The 13159-nt window shown below is 28.5% G+C and overlaps 1 protein-coding gene and 1 pseudogene across 17 annotated transcripts; one reads left to right on the forward strand and one right to left on the reverse strand.

Annotated features, from left to right (window-relative positions):
- LOC149887157 (uncharacterized) overlaps positions 1-13159 on the reverse strand; it is a 563485-nt pseudogene that overhangs the window by 141726 nt on the left and 408600 nt on the right.
- Positions 272-7814, forward strand: LOC145189704 (centrosomal protein of 70 kDa-like). Of its 17 annotated transcripts, none has more exons than XM_090089992.1 (15): positions 272-353; positions 498-605; positions 734-780; positions 930-1029; positions 1242-1362; positions 2146-2185; positions 2753-2799; positions 3629-3806; positions 4060-4169; positions 5881-5932; positions 6082-6177; positions 6390-6705; positions 6998-7085; positions 7221-7300; positions 7542-7814. In XM_090089992.1, the coding sequence occupies exons 2-15, from the start codon at positions 515-517 to the stop codon at positions 7595-7597; spliced, it is 1422 nt and encodes a 473-aa protein (XP_089946118.1). In that variant the 5' UTR covers positions 272-353; positions 498-514; the 3' UTR covers positions 7598-7814. The 17 variants fall into 17 exon arrangements, 8 of the variants coding, with proteins under 8 accessions (XP_089946118.1, XP_089946121.1, XP_089946123.1 ...); XM_090089995.1 differs by having other exon boundaries at positions 3641-3806; XM_090089997.1 differs by having other exon boundaries at positions 2756-2799; positions 3641-3806.

A 13159-nucleotide genomic window follows, 5' to 3' on the forward strand; every position in this document is an offset into this window, starting at 1 on the left:
AAAATTCCTTTGTTCCTTAGTGTGTATTTTTAAATGCCCCCGAACGTCGATTATCTGCCCCCGAACGTCGGTAATCTTAAAAGTGCATTTTATTTGCATGATTTTGTCAAAACAACATTTTTTTTTTGAAAACATAAGAACAACGTTCTGATTGTATAGCGCACAAGTTTATGTTTACGAAGAAAGGTGAATTCGCATTGTATTTAACATTATAAATAGGTTACATGGAGTTGTTTCACTATTTGGTAATTTCCAGATCCACGGATATTAGGAAAATCTATATACGAAAGATCGCCGTGCTAGGAGGTTTGAATAACCGGGAGTTAACTATAAATTTCTCTCAATTAGATAGGGTATGCTACACACTACCTAAATATTTTTATAGTTTAAGTTTCGGTTACTGACGAAAGATAATTTTTTGTTTGTTGATGTTTTTTTTTTTTATGACAACGTGAATAAATATTTCCTTCTTTAATTACATCTCTTTCTTTTAACAGAGTTTTTTGATAACATAATGTCATCATTTTCCTCAATGAGCACTTTGCCTACCACATCATCAATTAGTCCAAACCTTTTTGGTCAAATTCTATATAATAAGGCAATCAGTAAGTAATTTTATTTTATCATTGATATTTTACGTTGTTATTGGTTAACATTTATATTTTTCTTTTTAACTTGCAAATGACCACTTATTTACCTAATTACAGGTGTAACAAGTTTTTAACTTTTATAGATACTGCTGACTTGGAGAATCTTACACTTAGCACTGGTGATCATCCTGTAAGTTTGCTGTAAACTTAAAAAAAACTCTGATTTAGCAGACATCACGATAAGAACAACTTTTTATAAAGAGTTTGCATATTTTTCATATTTTGTAGTTAAAGTTTTGATTTTTGTTTATTGGTGTTTTGATGTTTGATGTTTTTAAGGTTGAATTAGCTGACTGGACTTTAGTAAATGAAAAGTTACGTCATAAAGGTTTGATGCCTGTTGTTCTTACTCATCAAAACAAGCTAATTGCCAATTTAGGTACATTTTTATAAACAAAGTATTTAAAATTTAAATTTTGATTAACTTGTTTGATTGTTTAAAAATAATATAATTTATAAATTTCTGTGTTGGTGTTATTATTATTATTATTTTTAAATACAATTTTAAAATCCTTGTGTTTGTAATGCTCTATAAACTCCAATCATAGTTTCTTATTACTTTGTAAAATGAGTATCTTTTGTTTACTATAGATGGTTACACAATTCTTGATAGCAAATCTAGTGACTTATTGAGAAAAACTATTTTACATCTGCTTCAAGAGAATGACCGTATAAAAAAATTTTTAGAACATGGATCATCTAAAGAGTTTATGTAAGTTTCTTATAGTTTCTTAAATTTCTTTTTTAAGTGTTTTGAATTTTAATGAATCCTTCAAAGTTATCTGTACCTTATTTAAACAAATTACTGAAAGTTTTTATGTTTTATTATTGTTAAACAGCAAAAATTTAGTTTTTTTGCTTAATTTATTAACAATATAAAAGTTTGTTGAAACACAGTTATAGTCCAGTTGAAATATTGTACTCCAGTGGAAATATTGATTCATTTGAGAAGCTTTATTTTAGTAGTTGTATCATTGTTACAGCTTTGTAGACTAGTATTATGGCTATTAAAGTGTTAAAATACCTAGTTTATATATTATATAACCTATTCATTTACTGTAAAGATTTTTTTGAGTTCAAGTTCAAAAAACTTTCTTTGTCAATGTTTTTGCCTAAAATTGAGACTTTTGTATGTCTTCAGCTAAAAATATATTTTAAAAGCCATGAGATATAATTAAAATTTTAGACTTAACTTTCATCTTTTTGATAATTTATATTATACTATTTTTCTTTTCAGTTTCTTTAGTCTTTGCAAGATAGAAGTCAGAAAGAAAATTATAAATTCAAATATTGTCAAGTCCATGAACCAATTTTAGACAGTTGTGTTTATCTCTTTATTCAGTAATGCTGATCATTTGTTTGCTCAATCAGGAAAAAATGCAGAAATCTATACTAGTTTGATTCATTTTTATAACAGTTGTTGTTTGCTTTTGAGCTTGTGCTGTTATATATGTATTGCAAGTAAGAAAAGTTTTAAGTTGTTAACACTTTTTAGTTTGAACAGTTATACAGAGAACAAGTCTCAAATTAAGCAGGTAACATTTTTCCTCTCTTATGAACTTTATTTTGAATATTAATATTAGCTATAAAATTGCAGCCTTTCAGATAATCCTAACAATCTTAGTAAATAATTAAAGTACCATGAACAATGTAAAGTAGCCTGAAAATAGTTATATAAATGATTGATAAGTGATATCATCAATCTTAAAAATGATATGGTTAAAAAAAAAACCCTCAAGTAACCTGAAAAATCCTAAAAATCCTAATTTTTTTAAAAAAAAAAAAAAAAAACTGTGAGTAAACTAGCTATAGCAATAATGTAATTTTCTATACAGATATAAATAAAGTTAAACACACGTGTATAGTTATTTTATGTTGAACTTTAAAATTAGCTAAATGTCTACAATCATGCAGTATTAAACAAATGTTGAGGCCAAAATTTTAGTAGCTAAGATAAAGGTTGTGCCCTTGAAGATTACATCTCTGAATTTACATTGCAGTAATATCTGTATAATTCATATAGTTAGTAATATAGTTAATTTAGCATGTATAGCTTGTTGTAATTTTCCTAATTTTATCTGTCTTTTTCTTTTTTTAAAAAGCAGAAGCAGGATATCAACACTGTTACTAACCGGAATCCTACAAACAGGTACATAAAAATTTATTTTTTCAGTAAATAATGAAAAACTTTTTTTGTGAGTTTTTGAAATTCCTTAATAATTAGAAAAGACAAGCTTATTGTTAACAGCAAGAGAAAATTTTTTTTACATTTAGTAAAGTGATCAAATGTTATGTAAAATGAACTTGCTTATTTTAACAATTTTTTAATTGGCAATAGCAGTTTTTAGCTTGAACTTTAAATTCAAATGAAAGACTGATGGTTTCTTAAAATTTTTTAAAGTTTTTTAAAGTTTGTAAAAGAAAGAAAAAAGAAGGCAAAATAATGCATGACGAACACATATCGAATGTAGAAACTACAGTTGTTAAAAATAGATGACTTTTGTGAAGCTACCTTAAAATTAAAACTTTTTCTAGCAAAAGTTTTTTTTTGGAATTAGATATTTACATATTTGTTGCATGAATGGAAGAGGAAAATGGTAGTTAGGAAAAATTAGAGAGCAGATTTTGATGACATAATCATTTTTATAAAAATGATTGTTAATTCAAGTAGGCTTGTTATAAAAATTTGTTTTATTTTTGACAGCTGTTGTAGTTGATCCAAGTTTGCATCCTTTGATGAGTAGTTCCACAGCTGCATTCTTGGAATATTTAGGGTTGACAAGTTTACTGAACTATTGAAATCAAAAAATGTTTAATTTGTTGTAAAAAATAGTGTGACTGTAATTTTATATGCATCTATAAAGCTGACCAGTAAGTAACCAGTTAATGAAGTCCATCATTCTTTATGTTCTATTTAATTTACATATAAGCTGGAAGCAATTTGTTTAGAAAAAGATCTTGCATTGAAATTTTTATAGCTTTGTGCTTAGAGATATTGGCAATCAGACAAACTTTGATGCAGACAAAATTTCAAAGTATTCCAGAAGATCTGAGGAAGGGTTCGGTGATGCAAACAGATGCTGTTGTTTTAATTTCTTGTTAACTTCAGATGTTGGCCTGTGTAAAGATACCTGTGTTCTTCATTCAAAACTTGAAGTAACTTTTTCTGAATCTTTTTTGAAACAAGTTTTTAAAAGACACTTTACTGACACAAAATATGCCTCAATATATTGTCCCAATAAAAGTACATAAAGCAAATAATAAAAAATGTTTTATAAAAGTTTATAAAGTTAAAGAGTTATAAAATATTTTTGAAAAGATGATAAAGTGTATGTACAAATATTACTTAATAAAAGAAATAATAAGAAAGAAATATGATGTGTATAATAAAAGCATTTTTTTTTTTCAGAAATACAAAAAGAAGTATCAAGAGTTAAAAGCAGAAATGAAGAGTATAAAAGAAAAAGAAATCAAATGTTCTAAAGCAAAAGGTGTAACTTCTAAACGCAGTGAGACTCAGTAAATATTTAGTGGTTTTTTTTTAAATACTTTTTAAAGTCTTTAAAAGATTTAGTCAAAATTTCTTCAAACTTAAAAAATTTATTTATTTTGAATTGGCTAAATGGTTGATAAACAGTATTCTGCTTTATTATTCTTCTTCATGAATTACAGGGCATGGTAATATTTTATTTTTAAGAAAATCTTTGAGAGCAAGAAATAAAGAAAGTTTATATCCCACAGCTAAAAAAGCAGACATGATCTATTTTAAAAAACAAAAAAAAAAAAAAAAGAGGAGTGTTTAAAACAAGATATTGATGAAATGTAGGCTTCTGCTTCAATCTTTACTCAATAGGTTTAAAAAAAGAGTACTCAATTTATGAATTTAGATGGATATGAAGTGATTACCTACAGAACCTATTACCTTTGATGTTTTATCTCCCCTCCCTTTAATAGAGTAAAATGCATCCTTTCCACATTTCATCTTTTTTCCGCTAAGTTCAGGTCAGCTCTTTCTGCTAAGCCAATTGATAAATTGTGTATCTTGAGACTTTATCATATGAGAAAAAAAGATCAGTATTAGGGAATGTTGGCAAATACAATTGTAGGCAATTGTCTGAAACAGAAAATACTGGTAAATATGGAAATTACTAGTAAACTGGTAAAAAACTAAAATCAACATTTAATTTTTCTTAATACAGAAAATCATTATGTTTTGAGCTTCCTAATAAACTTTTGACAAAATTGTTTTAGTTCAAGCTTCTTTTTATAGTAGTTTTGTAGAAAGCATAGAGAATCAACTATGGAAATCTAATTTACTTCTTAATTTAGTTACAAACAAGCCACATGCACAAGATGCACATTCACTCTCAGCAGATGTCAGCTGAATTGTGCATAGAGCTGGCAGTCTTCTTTCTACTTACCTCATTTGAGACACATTCCTTTAATAAGGTATTGTTAGTAAATTTCTCCTGAAGTAGACTTTTCTCTTTCTGTTTAGTTCCCAGCTCCAACTGTTCTTTCAAACAAAGATTTGTAGTATTTAATATTTCTCCCATTTCCTCTTCATTGATTGCATGTGGCAATTAAGCTTTTGAGATCAGTCTTTGTAAGAGTTCCTGTGAAAAGTTAAATACTTCTTAAGTTTTTTGCCAAACTGGTCCATTTGTTTCTCTCAGTTGAGGTCCTTAACTTCAAGATACCCCATAAGGTGAATGATAGGATTTTGTCTCTTTGTAACTCTTTCAAAGAGTCTTTCTTATATTTCAATTGCACAAACAGTTCTGTTAATCAGCTAAAAATAAACTTGGTTATCTTTTCAGCAATTAACAAATAACTGTCTCTTCTGCAGAATGCTTCTAGACCATCTTTTCCTGGCTTCAGGACTTAACAAGCAGTACATTAACTGCATCTTTTTGAAGAATTCTATTGTAAACAATATGATTTTCTAAAATGTTTAGAAAATTTTTTACCTTTTTAATGATGTCTTTTTGGTTGTCATTCTCAGATGATAAGAACCCTTTGATGGTAATTATCCCCATGCAAATTTAAATTGAGAAATCTTAAATTTTATCTCTCCTTGTTTTGATGTCATTTTTGACCTTGTTTAACCTCTTCAAAATGTTTTATGACTAGACCTCTTGTGGTCTTGTCATAAAACATTTTGAAATATAGGATAAGATTTAGTAAACTTATTTTAAAACTTTTATCAATTAAAAGTAAATCTTTTTAGTAAGTACACAAACTTCAATGAAGTTGATAAGCTGGAGAGTGCACTAAGTCAGGTAATTCCATTTACCTGATTTAATAACACACAGTTTCGAAAATTTTCCAGTTTCAAACCTCTCTATTCAGCTTCCTAGTTTATGTAATTACTTATCTATTTACTATTTTGAGAAATGTGAAATGTTTTAAGTTCAAAAGTTATTTATAGATTTGTTCAACTTTACGAGTTTCCAATACCAGTGATGCAGCTCATGCTATCAAAGAACTGCAAAAGGAAGTTCAAAGCATAAGATGTTCAAAAGATGTAAGAAAGATATCTTTATTTTTTAATTTTGGTCAGATTCAAATTATGTTTTAGTAAGTTTAAAAAATCTACAATGGATTGTTGATTCTTTGGCATTATTCCCTATACATTTGGATAAAGACAATGAGAAATGCATACATTTCTAATTGTCTTTATCCAAGTACGTAACATTCAATTCCAAGTGCATGATGTGCATTTTTACACATCTTTAGGATTTGCACTTTCTAATTAAAGAGTTAGCTCAATCAGTGACACCTTGGGAAAATACTAATGAGGTTGTTTACAAAACACCTGCCTCTGTTTCGGATCTTAAAGGTATGTTAAAGCAATTAATAGATGCTACTCATAAGAGACCACAAATGCTTCTGGAAATTAATACAGAAAAACACAAATATTTGGTGGAATACTTTATGCATCTATTTAATATTGGAAATATTGATTGGGTGTACACACAAATGCACGACTTTTATGCAAAGTTTAAAAGAATGGAGAATGCTTTTCATACCATACGAAAGATTCTGAACATGAGTAAGCAAGGAAATATTTTGAAATTTTGTTTGTCTCTCAAACTCTATGGTGACAAAAGTCTCTCAAACTCTATGGTGACAATATTTTTTTAATGTTTTCTTTCGTTGACTAATCAATTTACCTCTTATTGATGTTTTTGCTGTAAATATTTTGATTAAGTATATTTTGGTAGTATTTAATATTTCTAGGTTTTTCAACGGCAAATTCTGTCGCGTATGTTGCTAACTTCTTGCTGCAAAATTTTATAATATTTGAAGTTGCTTATGTGTTTTATTTATTTTTAATTATTTAGATTCAAAAGCTAAACTAAATAATATCATTGATGGTGTTGGACAGTTAGCCAAGGCTAAACATTTACTTCATTTAAAAAATATAGATGGGTAAATTTTGTCAACTGTTTTAATGTTTAAGACTTTCCTTGTTTTTACGTAATCGTTTCTTTGTTGTTTTTTTTTTTTGTTTTTGTTTTTTTTTTTTTCATCTAAACAACCTAAAATTGCTAAATTTTCTTTTAGGATAATAAACGATATCGAAAATTACCAGCAGTTCTACAAGTCGTTTCATGACATGGTAAATGAATTGTTGGAAATATTAGGTATTTGGATTTTTTTAATTTTAAGATAATTTACTTTCTATATTTACAATATGATCAAATTAAATTGATTTATTTAACAATTTCCTGATAATAATGACAAAAGTAGATAAAAAGGCTATAGTAGTAAATAGGAAACGCTGTTAGAAACCCAGAGAAATTATATGTTAACAAATTTAAAAAAATTTTTTACGAACAGAAAATCATCAATTAGAAAGTGTTTTTGAACGTTTTCTCATTGTAGGAGTTGATTACCCAGAAGACATTATCCCTTCAATAAAACGACTGATTTCCGATTAAAAAAAGCTGAACAATAAAAAAAAAATCGTAACTATTGGTGATCATGACGGAACAGATTTGAAAAAAATGGAAATGGTTTTTGGTAACTGTTTTAATACAGTCAGCTTTTTAACATATGGTTGTAAATAGAAATGTAACAAAGTTATAAAAAAGTTATATACCTATAAATATGAATAGTGTGATTACAGGAATTACAAGATGTGCATAATCGTAAAAAGTAAGCATCGGCGTTACCGCACCGGCGGTAAAAAAATTTCGGTAAAATGCGGTAAAATGCGGTAAAACGCGTAATACGCATTTTTACCGCAGTGCGGTAAAAATGCGTATTACGCACTTTTACCGTATGCGGTAAAAATGCGTATTACGCATTTTTACGCTTTCTTGTAACAGAAGACGGTAAAATTGCGTAAAAATGCGTAAAATCGGTAAAAATGCGTAAAAATGCGTAAAATGCGTAAAAATGCGTAAAAACGGTAAAATTGCGTAAATACGGTAAAACTGCGTAAAAGCGGTAAAAATCGGTAATTTCGGTAAATTGTGATAAAAGTTTGTATAAGCGGTAATTATTATGGTAAAAAATTACTTTGTTTTTATCAAGTCAGATAGTTGTTAAATAATTAATTACCCTCTAAAATTAAATTAGTCTCCTATATAAGCTTGACAAAAGTCAAGAAAGACTAACAACCTCAAAGTTCTTCAGTGATCTGATTAGTATACCAAAATCACTACCGAATCAAACCATCTTCAAGAAACAATGTCTCTTTGGAATTATTTTACCAAGCTAGACAGAGAAGAGGATAACATCTCTGGCTCTGGCAGAAAATCAGGATTTGCTGAGTGCAATAAGTGCAAAAAAGTGATTAAGCTGTCTCAAGGTAGCACCAGTGGAGTTAAAGCTCATTTAAAGTAAGTGTTTTACTCTTACTATAATTTAGTATATTTTAAACCACTGATCTCAAAATATAACTAGATAGCGTATTCTATTGTTGTTTTCGAAAAAATATTGAAGCAAAAATTGGCCTTCCAAGATGGCGGCGATCAGAGCTCTTAGCGGTGAACCGATGTACATCTAATAAGACTATTGCAATATGAAAGAAAATAATTAAACAGTTTTGAAAGAAAAACAAGACAATGAAACAAATTTTTAAAAAGTTTATAGAAATGAAATGATTTTTAAAAAATTAGACAATTAAAGAAATTGTTAATTTAAATGTTAAAGTTCAAAATATTCGATATAATTTTTTTATGTGCAATTTACGATTAAATTAATATTTATGTATAACTTATGTACCTTTTAGTTCTTAGTTACCCAATACAGTGTGCTAGAAGGTTGATAACACAACTGAATGGTAAGCGGCAGTGGTGTCTACCTACAATTTTGACAAATTTTATATTTTCAATAACGCAACATGCAGTTGTGCTACTAACCTTCTCAGGGCGTGTCTAGGGGATGTCTGCTACGTCGCTGGACATACCCAAAATATGTATCTTTATATATTTTTTCACAACTTCAATATTTTGAATAAATATGATGCGTCGGTAGATAAAAGCAAACAGAGCGAATAATTATAGCAAACTAAAGCAATAATTAAGCAAACTATACAAGGTTAATTGTTCGAACGGATGGTAAGAAGTTATTAATCCGGGATAACAGTTAGATTTACGATTTGGTATTTTATTATAGCGCTTTTCAAATCGAGAACGGTCTAAAGTTTATTAAAAAACGATTTATATATTAAACGGAGGTTGTTTTAATTTTTGACTTAAACAAATTAATAAAAAACTTGAATGGACATACCTTTTTTATTAAGTTATAAAGTACTTCATTTTTTAAATATTTTCTTTTGTTAATTTAAAAAAAATAAAAGTTATTATTTCTTAGAGAACAAATTCCGGACTTCCATTTCAATTACACCCTTAGTAAAGTTTTAGTCAAATTCTTTTGATATTTATCATCAGGAGGAGAAGACTACAGTTAACAACAAGCATATATTAAAATATATCAATGGACATCCCCAATTGTTTTATACAAAGCTGTGTATCTTTTTAATTACTTGCATTTTGAACAATATAAAAAGAAAGTAAGGGTTTTAAACACTAAAAATTAAATTCGGACTTACGTTTGTACATACACTAAGCCGTCTTACCTCATATATGCGTTTCTCAATGAGGAAGGGGGGGGGATGCTAAAATTTAACATTTTTGGGAAGGGGTTAAAATTGCGACTTATCCAAAAAAATTCCTGTACAGGCCCCTGCTTCTAGCACAAGCATTGGGTAGTTAAGAACTAAAAGGTACATAAGTTATATTGCAAATGCTAATTATTTTAAATTTGAGATTTCTGCACAAGTAAACAAATACTTTTTCTTCACTACTATTAAACAAACTAAATTGAAACAAACTAAAATTAAAACTCCTACTTAGTTTTACTGAGAATCTGTATTTTATCATATGTGCCCATAATTATGAAAGTGGTCTAAGTCAAAATTAAAAAAAAAATGAATTTATCACTTATTTCACACGACAGGATTTTAAACTAAATATATTCAATGTAATTTTTACGATATCGTCAAAAATGAACCTTTAAAAAGTAGTTGTAATTACAACGTTATACGGAATTTTTAATTTATTCAAATGCGAATCATTAAATATCTCGAAATAAGAAATATGACTTAGACCACTTTCATAATTATGGGCTCATATTTATTCTAAAAAACGAAAAGCAGAAAGTTAACATACAACAAGCTATTGTAAGAATATGTTTTGTTAAATAAAAAAATATTTATACTTGAAGTTTATGTAATTATGTAATATTCCGTTATTTTTATGAAAAAAAATATTATGCTAAACAAAAAAATAGATTTTTATTTGAAACTTATCAATATTTGAGCTTAAGATATAAAATTTGATTATCATTAGTTTCTTAATTTTCATATAGCCGTTCGTTGTATCCGCCGCCTTCTTGAGAGGCCAAAACTGGCTTCGAAAAATTTTGCGTTTATATGAATAAACGAGCTGGCCCGGATAGCGATCCGGGCTAGTTTGTTTATTCATATAAACGCAAAATAAAATTAAGTTGAAATAAGGACAACGTCGAGATCTCGGTAAAACGGGCTAACTCGTTTGCCGAGCCAGCCCGCTTTCCATATAAAGAGGCCCTAACTCTAAATTTTCACCAGTCAACAAAAAAATCTATTAAAATGGCTGCCCACAGTTTAAAAACAGAACCTCTGATCACGTGGTATTAGTTTAAACTTTTATAGCATTTGTTTAATAAGACTGTACTTCAGGATAAAGTAACTACTTCACGCGTTGACAAATTACTAAACAAATTACACCAAGGTAAAGGAAATTAGTTGTCGGCACGAACAGATTTTCATCATTTTTTCAAGATAAATATTTGTAAATTTGGGAACTTTTTTCGTGTAAACAAAGTCTGTCAATGATAAAATAGATCTGTATGGATAATTTTAAAATGACTAAAAAAAGTATAGCGAAGTATAAAAAAGCTTAAATTAAATTTGTTATTAAGATCTGGTTTCATTCAACTCCTTGGTCCTTCATTCACCAGCCTTAATTTTGTGTATTTTTTTAGTATTTTTTCCGACATGTCGCCATTTTTTGCCTCGGCTACTTTATAAGCTCCATAATTTATATTCCTTAATGCATTATTTTTTTAGTAGGTGTATTTTCTTATAGACTTTTTTATAATTCATTTGATAAAGCATAACCTTTTAAAAAGTTATTCAAATTTATAATTATCTTGCAAAATGCGGTCAGATGTAATTGAATTGCGTGAAGAAACTATTTACGGCGGATTTGATTGACGTAGTTTATTTGATATGTTGTAAATATAGTTTAAGCGGTTTATTTTATGAGCATATTTGAGATTCTTTGTATAGTATAAATTGAAGGAAAACTTTTTGTAAAGGGAATTTTAAGGAGAAGAGAAAATGTAGAGCTGAAACGTTGTGTTCGCTGTAGAGACCGCCGATCCGTTACTGTTTATCGGTTTGCGGATTGTGCACCGAATTATCTTTGCTAAACGGTTCAAATTACTTACGGATTGGTTTGATCCGAAAAAAATGTATCGGAAAAAAATTCGTTAAAATTTTTTCGGATTATTTTTTCGGATTGCAATCCGATTCGATACTTTCGGATCGGATTGCAATTCGAAAAATATTATTCGAATTGCAATCCGATCCGAAAGTATCGAATCGATATTATTTTTACGGATTTATACGGATTCAGAATAAAAAATGCTTTTGAAATAAGATTCATTTTTATTTGTTAATAATAATCAAATATACAATGAAACGAAATGATTTCCTTGTTAAGAAATAAAAAAAGGCAAAATCACACTGAAAGTTAATCATTTTCCAAATTCATTTCCTGGCCACACAATGTCTTGAATTTTACTGAGTTGCTTAACCTGCACCAAACACTTTTTTCCTCAGTTGTTCAGTGAAATCAAAGTATTCATCATCCAACATTGAAGGGCTTTGGCTAGCCAAAATTTCTTTTTTTGACAGTTCTTCCATCGCTTTCTTTACTGCAGTTTTGACTACTTCAAATTTTCTCCCCTCACCCACAAAGCACATGCCCTTCCTGTTAGGATTTAAAAAAAAGAGCTATAGAAAATTCAATATTCATTAGTTCCCCTTTGAATCTTTTGTTAAGATCTTCATTGAATTAGTGAGCAAGCTCTAATGACACCTCGATTTTTGGCTTGACACAGGCCTTACATTTTCCTTGTTTTCCTTCACCTTGTTGAAGAATTCTCAAATATTAGATAGCTTAGGCACCTGAAAAGTAGAAAAAAAATGAAATAACATAAAAATGGAATAAATCAGATTATTTGAGTTTTTCCTTTATACTTGTCTTAACAAAAAGTGATAATTTTGAGGCATGCAAAAAGCTTTCAATAAAAGAAATAATTATTTAAAGGTTGTTTGCCTTAATTGTTGAAATGAACGTAACAATTTTTCAAACTAGTTTTTATCTCTATTTCTATTTTTATTTCTGTTAATATTTAAGTAGAAGAAATATAACAATTTAAATTTTATCGGGCCAATCCTTTAATTGAAGCAATCCGCAAAGCGAAATAATTCGCAAAGGAATTCGATCCACAAAAAAAAACAAAAAAACCGTAAAAATTCAGTTTGAAATATTCTTAACTTTTAAATAAAAATAATATAATAATGGCTTTCCGTAATAAATGTAAGTGAAGAATAGTAGACTTGATCTGTTGAACGAATTGTTGTAGGTTAAGATTTCCAAATAGGACTGATTGAAAATAAAAAAGAAATCCACTATTTATAGGACGCGCACATAATAAAAATGAAATTTGTTTGGACCACACCATTTAATGGTGACGCGAACGGATTGTGATTCGTATAATTCGCTAAGCGAATTAAAGTTAAATTGGTTCGTAAAAATTTTTCGGATTATTAATCCGAACAACAAAGTGAATCCGCAAAAAAAAAATTTGTTAGTGGTTCGTAAATTAGTTTTCGGATTATTAATCCGAAAAATTTTTACGAACTGACTGTTTTAATCCGC

Source organism: Hydra viridissima, unplaced genomic scaffold (genome assembly GCF_058129835.1).
Source record: "Hydra viridissima isolate aposymbiotic clone 2 unplaced genomic scaffold, HvirCarnegie_v1 scaffold_6, whole genome shotgun sequence".
Lineage (NCBI taxonomy): Eukaryota > Metazoa > Cnidaria > Hydrozoa > Anthoathecata > Hydridae > Hydra > Hydra viridissima.